Source organism: Chinchilla lanigera, unplaced genomic scaffold (assembly GCF_000276665.1).
Source record: "Chinchilla lanigera isolate Chin_1 unplaced genomic scaffold, ChiLan1.0 scaffold00095, whole genome shotgun sequence".
NCBI lineage: Eukaryota > Metazoa > Chordata > Mammalia > Rodentia > Chinchillidae > Chinchilla > Chinchilla lanigera.
In genome coordinates, this window is record NW_004955496.1 from 474,066 (window position 1) to 493,896 (window position 19,831).

Below are 19,831 nucleotides of genomic sequence, written 5' to 3' on the forward strand. Positions count from 1 at the left end.
ACCAAACATAAGAACTCTCTTTTAAAAGAACTCTCTTAAAAGCCTATTGGTTGTTGGGTTTTACATCTTTCTTTTCATTCAGTATGCAAAATAAAAAATCTGAAATTTTAAAAATTTACTTTGATTCACATTCCCATTTCTGTAATAGATTATAGTTATAACTATTCTTAACGTTCCAGAAATAATTATTTCTAGTTACAAGAATTGGTTTGAGACACAAGTGTGGTAGGTCATTCAAAGTACTTCGTCAGTAGTGACACAGAAAAGCTACACTAGGATGAGGCTTTTTTTTTTTTTTTTTTGTCTTTTTGAAACAGGGTCTTGCTGTGCAGTTCAGCCTGGCCTTGAACTCACGTTGTAGCTCAGGCTGGTCTCAAACTCTCAACGATCCTCCTGCCTCAGCCTCCCAAGTGCTGGGATTACAGGCGTGTGCTGCCACACCTGGTGAGGCTTATCCGTACTAAGAAACATAAACATCTAGATACCTCACAATTCTTAAATGTCCTATCCTTTCTAAATCTGCCTCTTATCAATCCTCCCCTCGTAACTCTTCCAAAGATTTCAGGAAAACCAGGAAATACGGATTCCATCAAACTAGTTCATTACCACAGCATCAAGTACATTTTAACCAAGAATGTGATCACAAAGTTATTAACTCAAAAAGTATAAAATATGATCATCAAACTCTTATAATGAAACTCAATGATCATTACATTACTCACCCCATTAACTTAGGTTCATAAATATGTGAACTTGATTCAAAATGAAATGCCCAAACCTGTAACTGTACAATAAGGATGAAAAGGGAAAAATACTTGGAATTATAAAGCAGTTGACAATGGCCAATGGACTTCACTTAGAGTAAACATAAATTCTCCAAATGGTTTTATGTATCTGTGTTCTAGATGCTAAATAAAACTGCAGTAATGTTGCACTATTACACTGTGAACAATGTCACGCACCACTAGGGCTAGCACACTTACAAACCAAGAGTAAAAACCTTGACCTGAATACTCAAAATTTCATCCCAAGGATTCTAAATCAAAAAAAGCATCTTTCTTAAGCTATAAAAGCACAACCACCTCTTCCCACAAAAAAGTAATTTTCAACGTATTTGTCATATAGATTTATGGTATATACAGTTGTTAATCTTATTGCAATTCCATTAATCAAAAAGGCTAAGAAAATCTGAGAAACTACCTTGAAGATAACAATCATTGATTTCCTCTCATCTTGTTTTGAAATTCTGTATCATTTTTATAGTTTTTGTTCTTTTCTCTTTAAAACAAAAAAAAGGCTAAGAAAAACAGTGCTATATACAAGAATATACTCAAATGAACACTGAAGTTAATCACTCACGCCAAGAAATTTAACAATAAATTCTAAGAAATAACAAGAGTAAAGAAAAAAAAAATCACTGACACTTGGTAAATGGCCCCGTATCACATTCTTACTATCACGGTTATTTCTAACACTACAATAGCAATGGTAACCAAACCCAATTTCATTTGTGACAGCCCTACCTAGGAATCTGAACATGGACAAGGCCACCAATATTTGCTTAGGGTGAATAACATCTTAAATCTTTATTAAAAAAATAAATTGACAGTTCAGTTAAATTTTCAATAGCCCACTTATGGTGAATGAGAAAAACTAACATTTCTTCAGAAACTTCTTGAATTATATATAGTTCTTCACTGAACAGAGCTAGTAAAATTTTAATATTAATTTTATATCAATTAATTCCAATTACAGAAACTGTATTACTCTATGTACTAGAACATAAAAGGACATTAATGGTCTCACATATAAAAGGTTAACATTTTGAAAGGGATGTTGTTTTATAAATAATTTTATACCTCTCCTGCAGCCTGTTTTTCTAATATAGTAGTAATATATGTAAATAACTTTGTCTATCTGTAATCCACTGGGTTTAAGTGTTAGCTGCTCCTCCCAATTTCAAAAACAGTCTTGGTTCAATAAACACACTCTATGTACCTTAAAGGAATAAAACATTTTATTTTAAAAAATTGAAAAATGATTCCAATGATAGCTCTTGTCCATGTATTAAGCACCCACAGAGTGCCAGGCACTGTACAAAGTATTAGCCTTGTTCATGCTCTTTCAGAGCAAAAGTGACTCCTCTGCCCCGATCGTTTCTGCAGGACACTGACACTTCAGCTCCACCGATGCTGGCAGCCGCACCCTGGAGACTTGTTCCAGATGCATACTCTGACGTACCATGGAGGCAAACCATTCGGTGAAAGCAGAAGTCCCTGGAGAAGTACGGCGCATCTAATGTCCTCTCCCTGGTCAAGAGAAAATGAAAGGGTTAAAGAGAACAGAGAAGGGATTTGCCACAGTACTGTCACCCAAGTCTCAATTTAAGAGCAGCGTTAGTTCCCATAAGGTTTAGTAAATGTACCTTGCCAAATGTAACTATTATTTGTATCCACCAATGTTATTTTCAAGTTAATAATGTAGCAAAAGAAGTTAAAAGAAAAAAGAAGTTAAAAGAAAGTGAAAAAACTAGGGGCTGGGGATTTAGCTCAGCGGCAAAGTGCCTGCCTGGCAAGCGCAAGGTCGTGAGTTCGGTTCCCAGTACCGGAGAAAAAACCAAAAAAAAAAAAAAAAAAGAAAGTGAAAAAACTAAAAAGAAAAGCAAGAGTCTTGTAAATTAAGACTATAAATTAGGTTAAAGCAAAGACAGTGTCCTATATCCTTGCTGGCAAGGCGAGATGAATGTAAATACGAAGAGAACTGGCAGACAACGCGGTTCTGAACAGTTAGTCAGTGAGACATTTTCTCAAACCTCGGAATCCACCTCCTCTTGCTCCTCTGAAGCCTCCACCTCCGCCTCCTCTTCCACCTCTAAATCCACCTAAAAAGGAAATATTTATTAAATAACCGCAGCCTCCCACACTGCGATAAGCCTACAAGGATAATGCTATTCCCACAAAGAACACAGATTCACTTATATTGCCTCACAGAGATTTTAAAAGATAAAAAACAGAAACTGTAGCAGTTTCCAATTGGGCAGTAGGGTAAAACCCCAGGTCAGCACCCTTAAAGAAGTATTCGCTTTGGACGAGTGGGTAAAGTCTGTTACTTGCAAGCCTGACTTAGTCCTGTTTTCAGATGTCTGATTACTTTGGCTTTCACTTAAGGTAAACACTTTTAATTCAACTAAAGGTAGCTTTGATTGGACTGAGGCTTTGTATCCCAAGAACAAAGGGCGGCAGAAGTGAGTGGTTTTCTTGGTTATGTCTTCTTGAGCCACATAGGAACCACTGCTGACACTTTTGTGCTGCTGGGCCTCAGCATCTTAAGAGATCCTCTGCAGTGCCTGTGGTGCTAAGCTGGGATGCTGGGCAGCTCAGGGGCGCTAAACAATTTCTGACTTATAGTATTTCCCATTTAAGTTGGGTTTACTGGGATGTGATCCCATAAGCTGAGAAGCACTCGTATTGGTAACAGTTCCCAGCACATCAGAGTACATGGGTTTTCATTCTGGGCCCACCCAGAATTGTTTGAATATGGCAAAGTAAATTCTGTGAGACTGCAATTCCTTATACCTAAAATAAGGATTCCACCTAACTTGAAAATTTTGCTGGTATTAAAAAAAAAAAGGTAGTAAGAGAATATAAGGCCAGCTCTTAGAATATAATCCATTCTCAGTGACAGTTAACTAAGAAACTAAAATTCAGTTAGAATAATCTTAAAACAGTCATGTAATGCACGTATCAGTCAGCAAAGCCCCTAGTATAAGACAGTGACCTCACAGAATTGTAAGAGAGCTGGAACCGTCCTCTCTCCACTGCAGAGCAACACATCATTCCCACATCTGCACCCATGCCGGTGTGAACACACCTGCCGTGGTGCTTTCCACGTAACAGCAGAATACACACACAAGGACTCGAGAATAGTTATGATCAACTAGGTACTGGCTTCTGCACTTAATTTTTATTGTTATTTTAGTGTACTCTTTCTACTTTGGGTAAGTACATTCTAGGATAATCACATAACGCAATCATCCGATCGGGCGTTGCCCACAAAGATCTGTATTATGTGATGAATGGCTGTACTTTTAAAAACTTCCCAACATAACTCAAGCACTAAAATCCCTCAAAAATACACTTTGTTAGACTTTTTTCTTTTTAAATTGGTGAAATAATGCACGATCACTATGGGCAGTGCACCAATATTGAAAGCAGCTTTACTAAAAAAATAAATACAAAGGAAGCTTTTCTATACACAAAAGTAAACTGTACTCCACGAGTCAGCCCTGGCTCTGGAATCGAAGTCTCCCCTGTAACTCACCTCTGCCGCCACCTCGGCCTCCTCCGCCTCGGCCTCCACCTCGGCCTCCGCCTCGGCCTCCCCTGCCACCACCTCTTGGAGGTCCTTTCTCACCTGGCGGCCGAGGTAAAAACCTCTGCAGTGGTAGCAGCTTGTAAGGGTCTATGTAAAACTGGAGTTCAAGAGAAGCAATTAGTGTGATGGCGAGGGGACAGCACAGCGTCATCAAGACTCCTTGGGTTCCAATCCCACGCCTGCCACTTAGCACTGTACCCCTCTGGGCAAACTTCTTTTTAGACCTTGGTTGTTTTATCTTTAAAAATGTAGACAAAGTATTTACCTTCTTCACAGACACCTCCCAAAAATGTTACAGTTTCACTCAACAGCCATGAGAAAAATACAACTACCAAAAAGGTAGCATTAGAATTCAAAAGAAAATACTGGCACACTAGGTATTTCAAAATTGTAATAAAGCTCAGATTAATTTCCTGAACATATTAAGTAACACATGACAGAGAAACTAAACTCTTAACACTGAGGGTTAAGAGGACATTACGCAGAGGGCTGGGGATTTAGCTCAGCGGCAAAAGCGCCTGCCTGGCAAGCGCAAGGTCGTGAGTTCGATTCCCGGTACCGGAGAAAAACCAAAAAAAAAAAAAAAAAAAAAAGAGGACATTACGCAAATAATGAAATGTAAGGATACATTGTTTCTCAGTTCTACACAACACAAACATGGGCTCTGTCTTGTTTTCTGCAGGACACCTCAGAGTCCCTTTCTTCCCCTTGCAGGCTGTCATCTCAGAAACACTGAGCCCGCAGGGAGCTACCTAAAGGTTAGACACGGGATGCAACAGTGAGGCAGAGGAGCCCTAAGGCCCCCCACAGGCACTCTTTCCTTTCTTTCTCCTGGACTGCTGCATATTCTCTCTCTATACCAACAGCTCCCCATTGTTACCTCCAGCACATAGCCTTCGTCTGAGCCCCAAGTACCTTCAACACACTGCATCCTCCCCAGTGCTGGGCATCTCACAAAACGGGCCTGCCACTCCCAAAGGTGTTGGAGTCAGACATCAGACACACGTTATCTCAGAGTTCAACTTCAGTAGTTCATCCGTCACCAAGTCCTAGTGGTTCTACCATAAAGCCACTCACACTTCACTTCAAGGTCTCTACCCTATCCCCAAATACACTTCTCAGACAATTCAAACAACTCTCACGGCTCCTCCACACTGTGCTGCCCCTTCCCAGTGTGCGCCTCTCTTTCCCCACAGTGCCCTTTTAAAGTATGAAGTTAACCACATTATCCTATTACTTAAAATTAAAGCCTCGGCACTTTCTTGTGCTCAACAGCACTGAGTAACCAAGCTCCTTCCTGCCTTTCCCCCACGGCCTAAAGGTTCTGCGCCAAGGTCTACCTCCTCCTTTTTGGGATCCCTAGGCGTTGGCTGTCTCCAACACACTGCACAGGCTGTTACCTCTATTTGGAACGCACCTCCTCCTCTCTTTGACTAGCCCCACTATTCCCAAGAGCTTCAAAATTATGAAGTTTTTCCTCTTTAAAATTGAATCCTAGGCCCTGCTTAGGAACAACAGGGTCAAATTCAAGGGATGGGACCTGACAAGACATCTTAAAACCCTCCACCAGAATCATTCCTGGTCAGCTCTCAGGTCTTCAAGAACACTTCCTCAGGAAGCCGAAGGGTTAAACTTGGGCCACTATCAAGATTCTCATAGCAACCTATGTTTTCCCTTTATAGCATGTATCATATTGTTGAAATACCTGTGAAATCTTCTAGTACCTACCTTCTCTCAAAGAATGTTTTATAACGTAATACCTAATACTTTAGAGTATTTGCTAATGCAAGCTTTTCAGTAAAAGTTTTAAATAAGTTCAATGTTTATAATACAAAAATCTCAATTTAAGAACTTCACTAGTGCCAGACACAGGGGTGCACAATTATAATCCCAGCCATGTAGGAAGCTGAGGCAGAAAGATCACAAGTTTGAGGCCATCCTGGTAAACTTAGCAGGACCCTGTCTCTCAAAAACACAAGAAGAGCTGGGGATGTAGCTCCGTGTGAAGACAGTGGGGTCCTGCCCAGTATTGGGAGGCAGGGAGGTTTCACTAACGAAATACTGGGGGCTCAGGTACCCCAAACAGGACTGCCCTAATGTATGCCATTGCCTTGTAACATCCAAGACCCTAAGTATCGCAAGCTTTACTCACCTTCTGTAGTTTTTTAAAGGAGGATGCCTTCAGGTTTTCTGACAATTTAACTGAAAAATACTATTGATTTTGATAAGGAACAAATAAAAAATTAAGAAATTAAAAGAAATTAAACCTCCTGAATTCATATGTAAGTTCTGAAACAACAAGGTTAGAATAGGAATATATAGGAAAGGTAACACCTGTATCCAGGAAGAAATATGTTCTTCAAAAAACAGAACAAAACAAAAAATCCAACTTTTCCAACTCTTCCATACTATTCTGGTGGCACCATCCTATCTGAAGCAACCAACTCAATCCTATGGCACTTATGCAAATAGCCATGATTTCTAGATCTTTCCCAAAAGAAAGGCTTATCATTTCAGTAGTCTGGGTGAATACATTCTCCTCTCTTGATTCTCCTTATGATTCAATCTGTAGCAACACTGTCTTATTTAGTAAGGCAAAAACTTTAATTCATACTTAATTGCCACGTGTGTGGGGGGGAAACAATTATAAAGGATACAAAATCTCTAAGTTGTCCAAATATTTCATCCACTTTTCCTATTTGTTCTTTGTTTTCTAAGTAAACAGGAGCATTGAAATAAGGCACCTTATTTTCATCTGTGGTACATTTACAAACTATGTCATCTTCACAGGGATGCAGGAACTCTCCTAATACTGAAACAGGACAAGAAAATATTAAAACACGCAATTACTTCCGGTGATATTAACCAACCTCCCTGGAAGCTTTTTTCTTAGCCTCCTTGGGCTTCTACTGTATCTGTTCTCCGCAATAGAAAACTATAGATACCAGTAGTGTGGACTTCCTGAGCCATCAGGTGAACAGCTACTCAACCTAAGGAAAGGTACTCACTCTCTCTGCTTTAGTGTTCTTAATAATACGTGAGCTGTATCTACATTTACGAATATAATAACATGTAAGTAATATCTACCTAACACGTGATTAAGTGGAATAACACGTGCTACGCTAAGGCCATCCAACCTGTGACAGTTATTTTATTATGATAATTACAATTTCCTTATACACATTTAATTCTTTCTTTTCTCCAACCACTAACGTGAATCACCTTTGTACTGGTCTTTTCCTCCTCCTTTCTTAGAACCAGTCCCTACTCTCTTTACAAATGATCCTTTAATCTCTTTCAGGGAAGTCCAAAATCCCCAAACTAAGTACTTTTATTTCTACCACCCCAAACTAAAACACTCAATGCATGCCTGCAAAACTAACTCTCCATCTCTATCACTTAAGTTCAAAACCTAGAACTCTTTATTCCCAATATTAGGCAGATTCTCGTTTCCTTTTACATTTCCCTCCTATCTAAACTTTGCTGTCTCAGGTGTAAAAGCCTAGCACACTGCTCACTGGCTGGGGCCTTTGACTTGAGCTACTGCCCCCTTTCGGCCCTCCTGCATACCGACCCCTCCACTCTTCGTCTTCACTTACGACCCTGACAGAAAACCTCCACGCTGAATGTTTTCTCACCTGTTAAAATGGGAATAAGCACCCAAAGTTGCCTAGCCACTCTCACCCTTCCCGCTCAATCTCAAGTGCCACCTCCATTATGCGTTTTCAGTATCCTCCAGCTTTCTCGATCTCCTCCTATGCTACAGTACGACCGCAGGTCGGCGGGGAGCACGCTCCAGACAGCCTGCGAGCTCCTCCAGCACCTAACCGCCGAGAACACAGCCCAACCCGGCTCTCGGCGCAGGCAGAGCTCTGCAGACGACGTACCCACTACTTGCTCCGGAGGTCCTTGGTCCTGGCCCTTGTTGAAGCCTCCGCGGCCACCCCCTCGCCCAAACCCTCCTCTGCCGCCGCCTCGGAAACTGCCGCCGCCGCCACCGCGGAAATGGTTGCTGCCGCCGCCGCCGCCACGGTTGAAACCGCCGCCCCGATGAAAGCCTCCACGACCTCCGCCTCGGAACGACATCTCCGGGCTTTGCTCCGCACACTCTACGAGAGGTCGGTGATAACAGCGCGCTTGCCACCTCGCCCACCCGCGGGACCGCAGCCCAGGGAAGAAGCGCGACCTCCCCAGGGCCCCGCCACCTGGCCTCGCCGCCCCGGCAGGCAGCCCGGCCTTTGCGTAGCATCCCCTCCTTCCCGCAGCGGAGCCCCGCGCCCAGCATCCTCAGATCCTCCGGCTTCCGCGGTCACTCACCAGAGCCACGTGCACCTCGGCCCGGCCTGGCGCTCACACCCACTCGCGGGACACTTCCGCCACACACTGACCTCGTCGGCCACCGTACGGGGACACAGGCTTTGCAAAAAGACTACAAACTCGAATAACTGGTTTGCCAGAAGAACTAGTCACTGGCGGATGCAGCGACAGGGGCGCCTTCCTGAGTAGCCTTAAGTTCCGGAAAAGACGCAATACTAACTTCACCAGTTTACAACTGTAAGATCGACTTCGCCAAGGAGTACAGGAAGTGACGTTTAGCGTCCCTTACATATGACGTTTACGGAAGTATTGCCGTAGTGTTGCCCCTGGAGATAACAGGCGTCAGGGACGCGATTCCTCTTCCAAGAATTGGGCATGCTGTTCATTGGTCCGGGGTGACTCTTGTTCTAGATGACCACTGACGGGGCCTTCTCGCTTCCAGGCTGCGAAATGGTCCTCAGCCTCGCTCAGGAGTTCGTCGCCAGCAAAGACTGTGGCCACATCTGTGAGGCCTCTCCAGCCGCGCTCTGCCAACAGGGTCTCGCAGCTCGCCAAGGGAGTTTCTGCGCTCTTTCCAGTTTTTTGCCTATCTTTTGAACAACACGCTCTTGTGGTCTAAAATGTACCTGTTTGTCCTGTAGTCATGTTAGTTAAGGGGAAAAAGAACAATGCATTTATGTGTGTATTGAAAGAAATGGTGTTATCTGATAGAAAGCCAAGCCGCATTTTAATCTTTTGTGCCAGATAGTTTATTCTTTCAAGCACTGTGTTCAACCAGTGGATCAGTCTACTGGGCGCTCCTTCCCCTGCTTGATCCTTGGATATCTGACATCAACTTGTCCCACAGCCACAACTTCTAGTAAGGGTAGTGACCTTCATTTATTAAGTTCCGTTAACCTCTTTCATACCCGAATGCTCTGAGAACCTACCTTGAGATATATCCAAAGTACCGCCTCTTTGAGAGAAGATAGCCATTGTAAATGGGATTTCGAAAGACTTCTGTAAACTTTATAGGAAAATAGAAATTCCCATATGTTGTCTAAAGTGTAAGGTTCCTGAAGGATCTCCTAACATCTCTATATGAAACAAATTTGATAAATACATTTTAATTCAAACTCGATAAATCTACCTTAAATTCTGTACACAATACAGGGGTATAATTTTTCATAATTGGCCGTCTATTTTGCATTGTCATTTACAGTAGTACTAAGTTCAGTGTTTCGGTCTTTACTTGGTGCCCTACTTATCTCCAACTCAGTCTGATAAAACCACGGAACTTGTATATGAGACCTTCAAGATCACCTGGTACCTGCAGAAGAGGGAGAAGAGTTGAAGGGAGGGGAAGAAAATGGGAAAAAAAAGAATTTGGACGTATTATTTACAGGTACAAATTCCCTATGATGAGTATGATCCTTATGTATGGCAAATATGTACTGATAAAAAAAATTTGAAGATCACCTGTTACCTAACCACTTTTAGCATGTCTAACCGACATTTGGAAAGGGAAGTTACTTACCCAGCTAGTTACAAAGGCAAACTTGAACTTTGGATCCTTACAATCCTCAGTCCTTTTTTGCCCCCCTCTCTTGGAACCTTTCCAGCTCTCTGTTTGTCTTCTTGGTAGCATTGTACTTTAGTTCCTAATCTTTGAACTCGAACTTTTGAGCACTTTCCTATCATTTTTATCACCATACCTACCTCAGCTTTGGGTGCAATTTCTTTTATCCCAAATTAGCAATTTCTATTTCTTCCCAAGTAACTTCGGACCATCACCAACCAATTACAGACCTCTTGTCCCTACCACACTTCCTTATCTTGTTCCTAAGCTAAATCACACAATATAATCTTCAAGAATTTAACTGTACAAAAATGAGTGAACTTAAAATCTCGTGTTCTGAGCATCTTTGTTACTTCAGACCTAACTTCTTTCTCCTTTTTGTACTGCACTTGATAGCGTACTGAATTTACTGAAATAGTTTTCTACCATCCCCATCCTTAGGACCCAGATAGCTCCTTCTTTCACTTAGCATCCCGTCTGAAGTCACATCTCTCCTTCTGTTAAGCCTTCTCTGTAATTTTATTTCCTTCATGTTGCACACCATCCGTCTGTCCCATCAGTCCAGTGTCATTGCATTGCTTCTCTTTCTCCATTTTTTAAAGCACTTCCTTCTGCTTGGAGAAGCGCTAAGCACTAGTCCAAACCTTTTTAATCTTTTGATAGGAGGCACTCTTGAAATGAGTGTCCTGTCACCAGAGCCTCTGCATAAAAATTTCACACACACACACACACACACACACACACACGAGCGTGTTGAGCAAGTTTTCAATATAATGACCTAATACCATTGTCAATAGTTTAGACAGGATTTCACTGTGTTGCCCAAGCAGGTCTTGAATTTGTGAGCTCAAGTGATCATCCCACCTCTGCCTCACAGGCAGGCACCATTAAGCCCATCTCAACGCTCTTAACGATGGCAGAGTTCCCAGTAATATCAAATTTACCATCTTCTTTGTTTTTAAATGTATAGGTCAGGATATTAAGTACATTTACATTGTTGTGCTACTTTTGAATAGAAAATAATTTTTTCTGTGAATCTGAATTTGTTTGTATGTGGGGAGAGGTCATGGGGATTGAACCCAGGGCCTCACACATGCAAAGTAAGAATTCTACCACTCAACTACATTCTCAGCTCTTTTTTAAAATTTTGTTTTCAGGCAAGGTTTTGCTAAGCTGCCCAGGTTGACTTCAAACTTGAAATCCTCCTGCCCTATCCTTCCAAGTAGCTTAGGCTACAGGAATACACCACCATGCCCAGCTCTTGTTTTATTCTTTATTTTTTTGTTCAATTTATTTGCCTACTTTATGTAGGCTAATAATATTAACTCACAAAGAATGTCAACTCCAATACAAATAAGGGCTTCAACTGTACATTTAGTAAACGTTGCTGTTTGATTTTCATGAATGTTTATTTCCTTTTATAGACCTACATATGCGTAAAATTATTTATTTATTTAATATGGAATAATTAGGATAATTTATCTTTTGTGTACATTCACTCAACTCTGCATTGAGCTTGAAATTGGCACACACATTTCATTTTCAACTGAATTGCTGTGGCTTCCACCGCTGCTATTAATTCCCAAACAAGTTGAAAAATAGGGCAAAATGTTTATCCTTTTCCGATGAGTGGCAGAATACGTCTTCACAGAAATCCAGGACTTACAAGAAGGCAAATTGGTGCATTTTATCAGGTGTTCACAGTAATAAACTCTCAGAGCTTTTCCTCCTCTTAAAGTCAGGCACTGAGGCTGAGGAGACTCCAGGAAAGGCCCCTCACCCAGCCCGATAAATTGCATCAAGGAGGGGACATACGATTCAACTTTTTCCTGCAGTTCTCCTGAGTGGTTTTCAGTAAGATTTTAAGACCTCCTCACAAGTGTAAGCAGTAATGGAAACATTGCAAAATTCCTTTTTCCCATATGATTTTTTCCAAAGACTCGATTTCTATTTAAACTTGAGAATCTTATTGCTCTGAATCCAGACATTTTCCTTAGGGCCTTAAAGATATTTCCTCCACTTGTTCATATGATGAAAACTGGGGAGTAGGTTAACTTCTCCAGCCAGTCTCCATCTTCAAAGGATTGGGCAAAATCTGCCTGTTTTCTGGAAAATGCTTCTACAATTCATCTTTCTGCTCAAGCATCCTGTTAAGAACCAAAATCTGAGTTAAATTTCTTTTCCTGTGTAGCAGATTATCCCAACACTTAGCGACTGAAAACAGCAAACATTATCTGGCATAATTCCTGCATATCAGAAACTCAAAAGTGTTTAGCTGGGCAGTTCTGGTTCAGAGTCTCTCAAGAAGCTGCATCAAGATGGCAGTCCCAGCATACTGGGCAGCTGAGGTGGGAGGATTGAAAGTTCAAGCCCAGCCTTGGCAATTCAGTGACTTAGCAAGACCCTCTGACTAAGTTTAAAGGAAGAGGGAGCTCGATGTGAAAGTCTTGGGTCAATTTCTGGTACTAAAAAAAAATAGGTATCAACCAGGAGTGCAGTCATCTAAAGTCTTGACTAAGACTGGTGGATCCTTTACTGACTGGGCTCGCTGAGATCTCCTGAGGCCAACAGGCAGGAGGCCTTGGTTCTCATTCTGTGGGCCTCTTTATGGGACACCTGAATGTTTATATGACATGACAGTTGCTTCTCCCAAAAGCAAGTGCTCTACTAAGCCATAAGATTTATGGATGTGGTAGAAGATAGTTACACAGGTTATATAAAAAAATTCTTGAGTGAACTGGCCTATATTTGACAAGGTTAGCCATTTTGATAATATCCAGAACTTTCATATCAGCTCCAAAAGCATCCAACACCAGAACTTCTCTGGGAAGAAAGCAATGTGTTATAAGCACATTAGAATTTTTTTTCTCAAGGGATGAAACCAATCAGGGAATCATCACTGGTGGACCATCACTGGTACAGATCGACACCTTCCCTGTTACTCCAAGATATACCTTTTAATCCCAATGTGAAGACAACAGTAAATATATCTTTACCTTTGCTTGTTTGGGAAATATTTTACTGCAGAAACATTTTCTTGAATTTCATCATAGTTTATAAATCTTACAAATGCTGCCATTGTTCAAGTGTGATGACTCATCAACCTGGAGAAGAAGTTGTGGGGGGATTTGGTGCTATTCAGCTCTCAGGTGATGTGTCATCAGTCACACCAATGTATCTCACTGGTAAAGTGAAGCCTTTCTATTTTTTCCTACTACGTCATATTCTGGCATTTCACCCTTCATAACCCTGCATACTAGAATTATAAAATTTCTAATAGCTGTGAGGCTTTTTTCCTTTTCTGGTCAAAAAGTTCTATTACTAAATAACTTGCTCTCTGGACCTTTTTATTGAAGGTAACTTAAAAAGTAATTTATTCTGGGTTCCCAAAGCTGTTCAAAAGCACCTCCTCCTTCACTATGATTTGTAGTTATGTGCTTTTTCAATTTTCTGGAGCCTGCATCCATAATTTGGGATTCTTCCTCAGCATTCATTCTTTATTACAGTTACTGAGGCATAGAGTTCTCTTCCAACTCCCACTTCACCTTCAAAATTCACCACAATGAACTGCTGGTCATGTTCATAAAACACAGGTGATAATAACCACCTGTGGTTATTATCAGGATAACCACCAAGGGGAATGAACCTAACCACTAGAATCAGTGCTCCCCCAAGTGGTGTCTGAGGGGTCTGAGCTCTTACGATAAAGAGCAAAGAAGGAGGTTATGGGAAAGTGGTTGTTACAGTCGCGTTGAGGAAGAGAACAGCACAGGTTGTTGATTGTTGCTTGATCATTTACGCATTCCAGGCAAGAACTGGGATAAGAAGAAAAAGGCTTTTACTGAGGTTATTTGTTACATTGATAGTAATAAGGAGTCTGCATTAGGTCAGAGTGACCTAGGTAACTGACTACATATCAAGTCTCATATTTGCCTGGGCTGAATAATTTTGTAAGCTCATTTCAATTATCTGTGTGACATTTTAAATCCTTCCTCAGTATAAAAAAGGCAAACTGAATGGAAACCACAAAAGAAAACTGAAATGTTCAAACTGCAATTCATTTTTAACCCACAAACTCCGTGTTGTGCAATGTTTACAATATTATCAAAGTAACAGGGATGCTTGTGAGTCACAGCACGTGCGAGTTGCTTCCCTAGCATTAAAATATACCCCTTGATTTCCTGTTACACCAAGAGAGCTCGTGTACACTCACTTAGCTGGAGGTCAGAGGAGGCCAGGGGAAGCCAGGACACGTAATTCAAGAGGAAGATGCTGGTATCATCCACCTGTCATTCCTCCCATGACAGTTCAGCACTCACCAACTGTCCACAGCCTCTGCTGTCCATGTCACGTAACTGGCGATCAGTGTACATAGTTTCACAGGAAATTGTCATATAAATAAACAGCCTCTAGCAAAATTGCTAACAGAGCTTCATGGTCACTGTTTATCTCTGTAAGTACCGGCATCTTATGAAGAAGAAAACTAAAAGATGTAAAATAAAAATATTTTCTGAAAGTCCTAGTAACCCCTCTTAGCTGCCCTAATGGTATCTGTAGAAACCCACACTAGACTGTAAGCTCCTGAAGGGTGGGCACTATGTCTGATTTGTTTGGTATTATAAGTACCTACCACTGTGTCTGGCATAAAATTGATGCCCAATAAGTATTTATTGAACTAGACCAAACTCATCTCTGTTCTTTGAATTTCTGCCCATCCCCTAAGATCCTACTTGTCAACAAATGACTGATGGCCAAAGAGATTATAAAAGAGATAGAAAAAAAAGAGAATGCACATGATCTAATAAAAATGTAGTGAATGTTAGTTTTTTAAACACATTGTCATTAATCTCTCTCAAAATACCCCTAATCACTTTGAACACATTTATCTCACTGCTCTTGCCACTTTTTGAAGTAGTTCTGGAAGTCCTCTTTCCTAAGGGTCTTTGGTTGCACTTCAAGGATGCCTTGATGTCCTAAATCAGTTCAAACCATTGACCCTTCATGCTGAGTTTGACTATGGGGAAGAATCAGAAGTCATATGGTGCTAGACCCAGTGAATAAGGTGGGTAAGGACACACCAAAATGTTTTTATTTGACAGAAATTGCTGAACCAGAAGCACTGTGTGACACACAGTGTTGTCATGATGGAGGGTGAAACAGTTTACCCATTTTACAGGCCATTTTCTATGCACTTCGTTTCTTAAATGCTCTAATATTGTTCAGAATTCACCATAGTATTCCTTGGTACAAACTCAACTAGCACAATTCTATCAAAGTCAAAAACACGTCAGCGTCACTGATTACCATTGAGAACTCTGAACTTTGATCTCAGGGTCATAATCAAGGCCAAAATTTCATATCCTGTAATGATATTTCTTAAAAATCTGGAATTTGAAGCAGCACAATGGGGCAATTCCAATGAAACTTACAAAATGTTATGTTAATGCATCCTTTATGATGCATGATTTAAAACACACTTCCTTTCAACCATAGCTCACAACCAGGCAATTCACTGAACAAGTTGAAATTTGTTACACTGTTAAATAAAGTTCAACATGCAGCTTCTCATATGGAAGATCCCTGCCTTTCCACTGGATGGCACTCGCCAGCAGCAGTCACTGTATTTTTTTGAGCATGCCACGAACGTGTAGGCTAACGAGATCCAAGTTCTAAGAAGACGTGCATTTGCTTATGTTACTGAAAACTTAGGAAATCTAACTAACATACTTGAAAAGACAATACTGTGAATGATGGAGAACCTGCTAGGAAATGAGTTGGAAATTTTTGTATTAGAACAAAATTTTAGAACTTCAGCAGGATGCCATTAAATTGGAAACAACAAGGTTGGGAGGAGGGAAAAAGGGGACATAACAAGAGTTAAGATGTGTCATGGACCTGGACCAACTCCCCACGATGAATGTAATCAGTATGTACCGCAGGCATGTGCTAATAAAAAATAAAAGAATAAATTAGAAACAATGTAAATGTAACTTGGTTTTTGGTTTTTATATGAAATTTTCAAAATTAACAAAAGTTCAGAAAATATATCAGTGCACCTGTCTCTGTGCATCATCCAGCTTCAACCAACTTTTTGCAAATCTTACTTTATCAATCTCATCTTTATTATTTGCTTATTTACAGTATTTTATAACAAGCACTGAGAGCACTTTATCCATAAATCCCTAACAGGATATTTTAAAATATAAACATAATACTATTACCTAATGAAAGTAATAATGTTTTAGCATCAGGTAACATCCAGTCAATATAGATTATCCACAAGTTATTTCAAAAAATTTTTTTTCAAACATAGCAACCCTTGTAAATTTCTATCACTTTGTTTTGAGGTCATGTATCATTTTTGTTGTTTCTATGTTGTTTTGATTTTGTCTTCATTGTTATTTTGTCAGTTTTTTAATTTTTAAAATAAAAGTTTTAAATCTTTAATGGTTCAATCAACCAAATGCAGATCGAAACAAGGTCAATGTCTATACCTACATTGTATTATATTCACATGTATCTGAAGTCTCTTTTAATCTATATCAATTTTCTTTCTGCTGCATGTGTTGGGGGGTGCTGAGTAACCCATGACTTTGCACCTTGCACATGCTAAGCAAGCACTCTACCATTAGGCTACATGCTCAATCCTTCTCTCCCTATTTTTTACAATGTGTATTTCTTGAAGAAACTGACTCTTGTGTCATTTCCCATTTTCTCCATGACTGTAGCCTCATAGTGACATAAATCATGTTCTCTCACCCTCTGGATTCCCTGTAAACTGGTAGTAAGATCTGAAGGCTTGATTATATTCTGATGCATTTTTCCCCCTAATTCTTTCTAAAGCCTTCTTAAGGCTTTTCCATGAAGAAGGAAACGTTGCACATCTATGAGGCTAGACATCATGTGTGTCTTTCTTTTGACTGATAGGCCTGATCCCTCTGTTAGAAAGTTCCCTGCCAGTTTCTTGCCTAATGGTTTTAGCAGCTACCAATGATTATTACCTATACCTCTGAGCCCATTAGGTGCTGCCAGTGGGGATTTGCTCAGTTTATCACGACTTCTGCAATTAGTAACTGAAAAGTTCTTCACTTCAGAAAATATTTTTATTTTGATGCATAAAAATTTTTCTTTTTAATGCATAAAATTCTCAACCTTTGGCTTAAGAGAGCCTATTCAAACTGGGTCCTGTTTTAGTATCACTGACCAGTCTCTAATAGCTTCCTTGCTTTGTGACACAAATGTCTCTGTCTAACTCTCCTACTTTGCTGGGTATACTTCCTGCCCCAGATGTGAGATCAGCCCTTCCTCCAAGGAGCTTTTTCATTTTTAAAATGTTTTGTAGAAAAGACAATTGCCTCTAGATTCTTATGACTTTCAGACCTTATCAGTGGACAAAGCTGAAGGTACATATTTTGGGAAAAAAATTGTAGTTCAAAGCAATATTTCTGATTCAGTTAGTAATATTATTATTTGCAATAGCATGCATATATATATATATATTAGTTGTCCACAAGTATGATATTTTTAACAATAAAATGACTGTATACTCCACAGTGTGATAAAAATATGGTGCATTAAATTTTTAAAATATTATTACAGTAAAAGTAATGAATTTTCCATATATTTAGTAGCATTTTCAATATGACATACCTTTATTCTTACCATCTCCTAGTCTTCAAACTTAAGGAGCAAAATATAATTTCATTTCACCAAAAAACAAGGAATTTGCCTCAAGTGTACTCTGTGTCTCCCCTGGAAAACAGAATTGAGGCACTGTTCCATTAACACAATGGGGAGCTCCTCCTCTTCCAGAGGAAACCCTTCTCATTGGTTGCCTCTCTCATCTATTTTCTGGGAAAGTCTGTTTTGTTTAAATTGCGTAAAACTCTGGATTTTAGCCAAATTCTTTAGGAGTTCAAAAGTACAAAGCTGTGTGGGAAGCTTGCTCTTTTTAAATATTTTTTCAGAGGTTAAAAATTAAATTTCAAAAGACTTCCTGGGATAGACAGTCTTCTGCAGAGACACACACTCGTAACACCCCCAACATGAAGCGTGTTCACGTTGTTTTGTTATTTCTGTGCTTCTCCTTAAGTTCCTGTGAGGTGAGTAATTCAATCTTTATGCAAACTACACTAAGTAAATAATTTAAAGATTATTTAAAAATAGAAGATATCTTAACAGCTATGATTTAGATCTAATATTACATAATTCAATTACCAAAAATGTTATTATAGAGCAAATCACAATATTTATCTTATGTAAATATTCTGATTGAAAAGTTTTAAGAAAATAATTCTTTATGTATGCTTGTATATGTGCATAGACATTGAATGGAACAAGAATTTTACTATACGAGGCTATAATTTACTATCATATTAAATCAGTAAACATTTACCAAGTTCCTTCTGTGAGTTGAGGTATAGTGCTAGGAAAATAGTAAGACTGACTCGGCCTTTGCTAGCCATTTAGTAAAGTTGAAGGAAGGTGGTATAAATATGTCAATGGGGAAGTCATAAGCAAGATTTGAATTACCTTTGAAAACACAAAAGAAGGAAATGTTAAAAAGTGTGCAGATACTCCTCACTTAGGGAAGAGTCTTGTCCTGATAAACCCATCATAGATTGAAGAGATCACAATCAAGAATGCATTTAGCACAGCTCACTGTCACAGGGTGGCCTCACCCCCTTTACACTTGCTCAGGACACATGAGTCTGCAGGAGCATTGACTGTTTCATGCAGTTCACTGAAAACTATGCTGAAAGAGATGGGCATTTTGTGGCCCAACACAGAACACAATATCCAAACCACCCTGACAGCACAACACTGCACAGACTGTGCAGTGTTTATCCTCACAGTCCAGGGATGAATGGGAGCTGTGGCTCCCTGCTGATGCCCTGCACTGGGAGCCTTCTGGCACACATCACTAGGGCAAGGAATGATCAGATTTGAAGTCCCTGATTATAGATGGCTTTCACCCCATCATAAAGCCCCAAATTCACACATGGAGCCATCTCTATACTTTCATTGCCAAAAATGGTACAAATGAAGGACTTTAATGCGAGGACAAGTCACCTAAAGGCAAGAGGTCAGGAAGAGATTATGGATCAAGTGGGGTTTGCACTGAACCCATAATTCTAGATTAGATTTGATCTTTGGAGAGGAGTAATGCCTCCCAACCCTTCCAGCTGGGAAAAGCACCAAACACAAACACAGGCAAATGTACTGGGCTCCACTGGATCAATCAACCCCTATGATCAGAGTGCAGGCTGTGTAGACTACGAAGGAAGCTAAAACTGAAGTGACACATGGACAAAAGGGTGCAGGGTGGTCTATTCAGGTTGAAAGTGTTTAGAACATTTAAAGTAGCTGATGATGATGCCAGTTTTTGTGGACAGTGTGTTTTGAGATGGCATTCCAGAAATATTTTGTCCCAGTGCTAGCTTATAGGAGCAGCCATTTAAAGAAAGCTACTCAAGAATTGAGAAAAACATTTTATGTTTCTTTTTAAATTTTTTTATTGGTACATCATTAGATATACATAATGATCACATTCATCAAAAGGAATTTGTACCTGAACAACAT

General features: G+C 40.0%; 2 protein-coding genes across 3 annotated transcripts in view; one reads left to right on the plus strand and one right to left on the minus strand.

The window, feature by feature from the left end:
- Positions 1-1,995: 1,995 nt before the first annotated feature.
- Gar1 (GAR1 homolog, ribonucleoprotein) lies at positions 1,996-8,965 on the minus strand. The gene is made up of 7 exons (XM_005406186.2): positions 8,692-8,965; positions 8,262-8,483; positions 7,032-7,186; positions 6,527-6,586; positions 4,321-4,471; positions 2,813-2,881; positions 1,996-2,309 (listed from the first exon to the last, which is right to left on the minus strand). Exons 2-7 carry the CDS (start codon positions 8,458-8,460, stop codon positions 2,296-2,298), a joined length of 648 nt encoding a protein of 215 aa, XP_005406243.1. The 5' UTR covers positions 8,461-8,483; positions 8,692-8,965; the 3' UTR covers positions 1,996-2,295.
- Positions 8,966-18,151: 9,186 nt separating this feature from the next.
- Cfi (complement factor I) overlaps positions 18,152-19,831 on the plus strand; it is a 61,182-nt gene continuing 59,502 nt past the window's right edge. For both annotated transcript variants that reach the window (XM_013505440.1, XM_013505441.1), the window contains exon 1: positions 18,152-18,351. In XM_013505440.1, coding sequence (XP_013360894.1) covers positions 18,295-18,351 — 57 coding nt within the window. In that variant the 5' untranslated portion in view covers positions 18,152-18,294. The remainder of the gene's footprint in view (positions 18,352-19,831) is intronic.

Bases quoted from the DNA above. Each gene is read 5' to 3' on its own strand.
- Gar1 (XM_005406186.2), bottom strand. From the start codon at position 8,460: ATGTCGTTCCGAGGCGGAGGTCGTGGAGGCTTTCATCGGGGCGGCGGT. The intron at 4,472-6,526 runs GTGAGTAAAGCT...CTTGAACTCCAG, and splicing joins CCTTTAAAAAACTACAGAAG to TTTTACATAGACCCTTACAA. The intron at 2,882-4,320 runs GTGAGTTACAGG...TTTCCTTTTTAG, and splicing joins AGGCCGAGGTGGCGGCAGAG to GTGGATTTAGAGGTGGAAGA.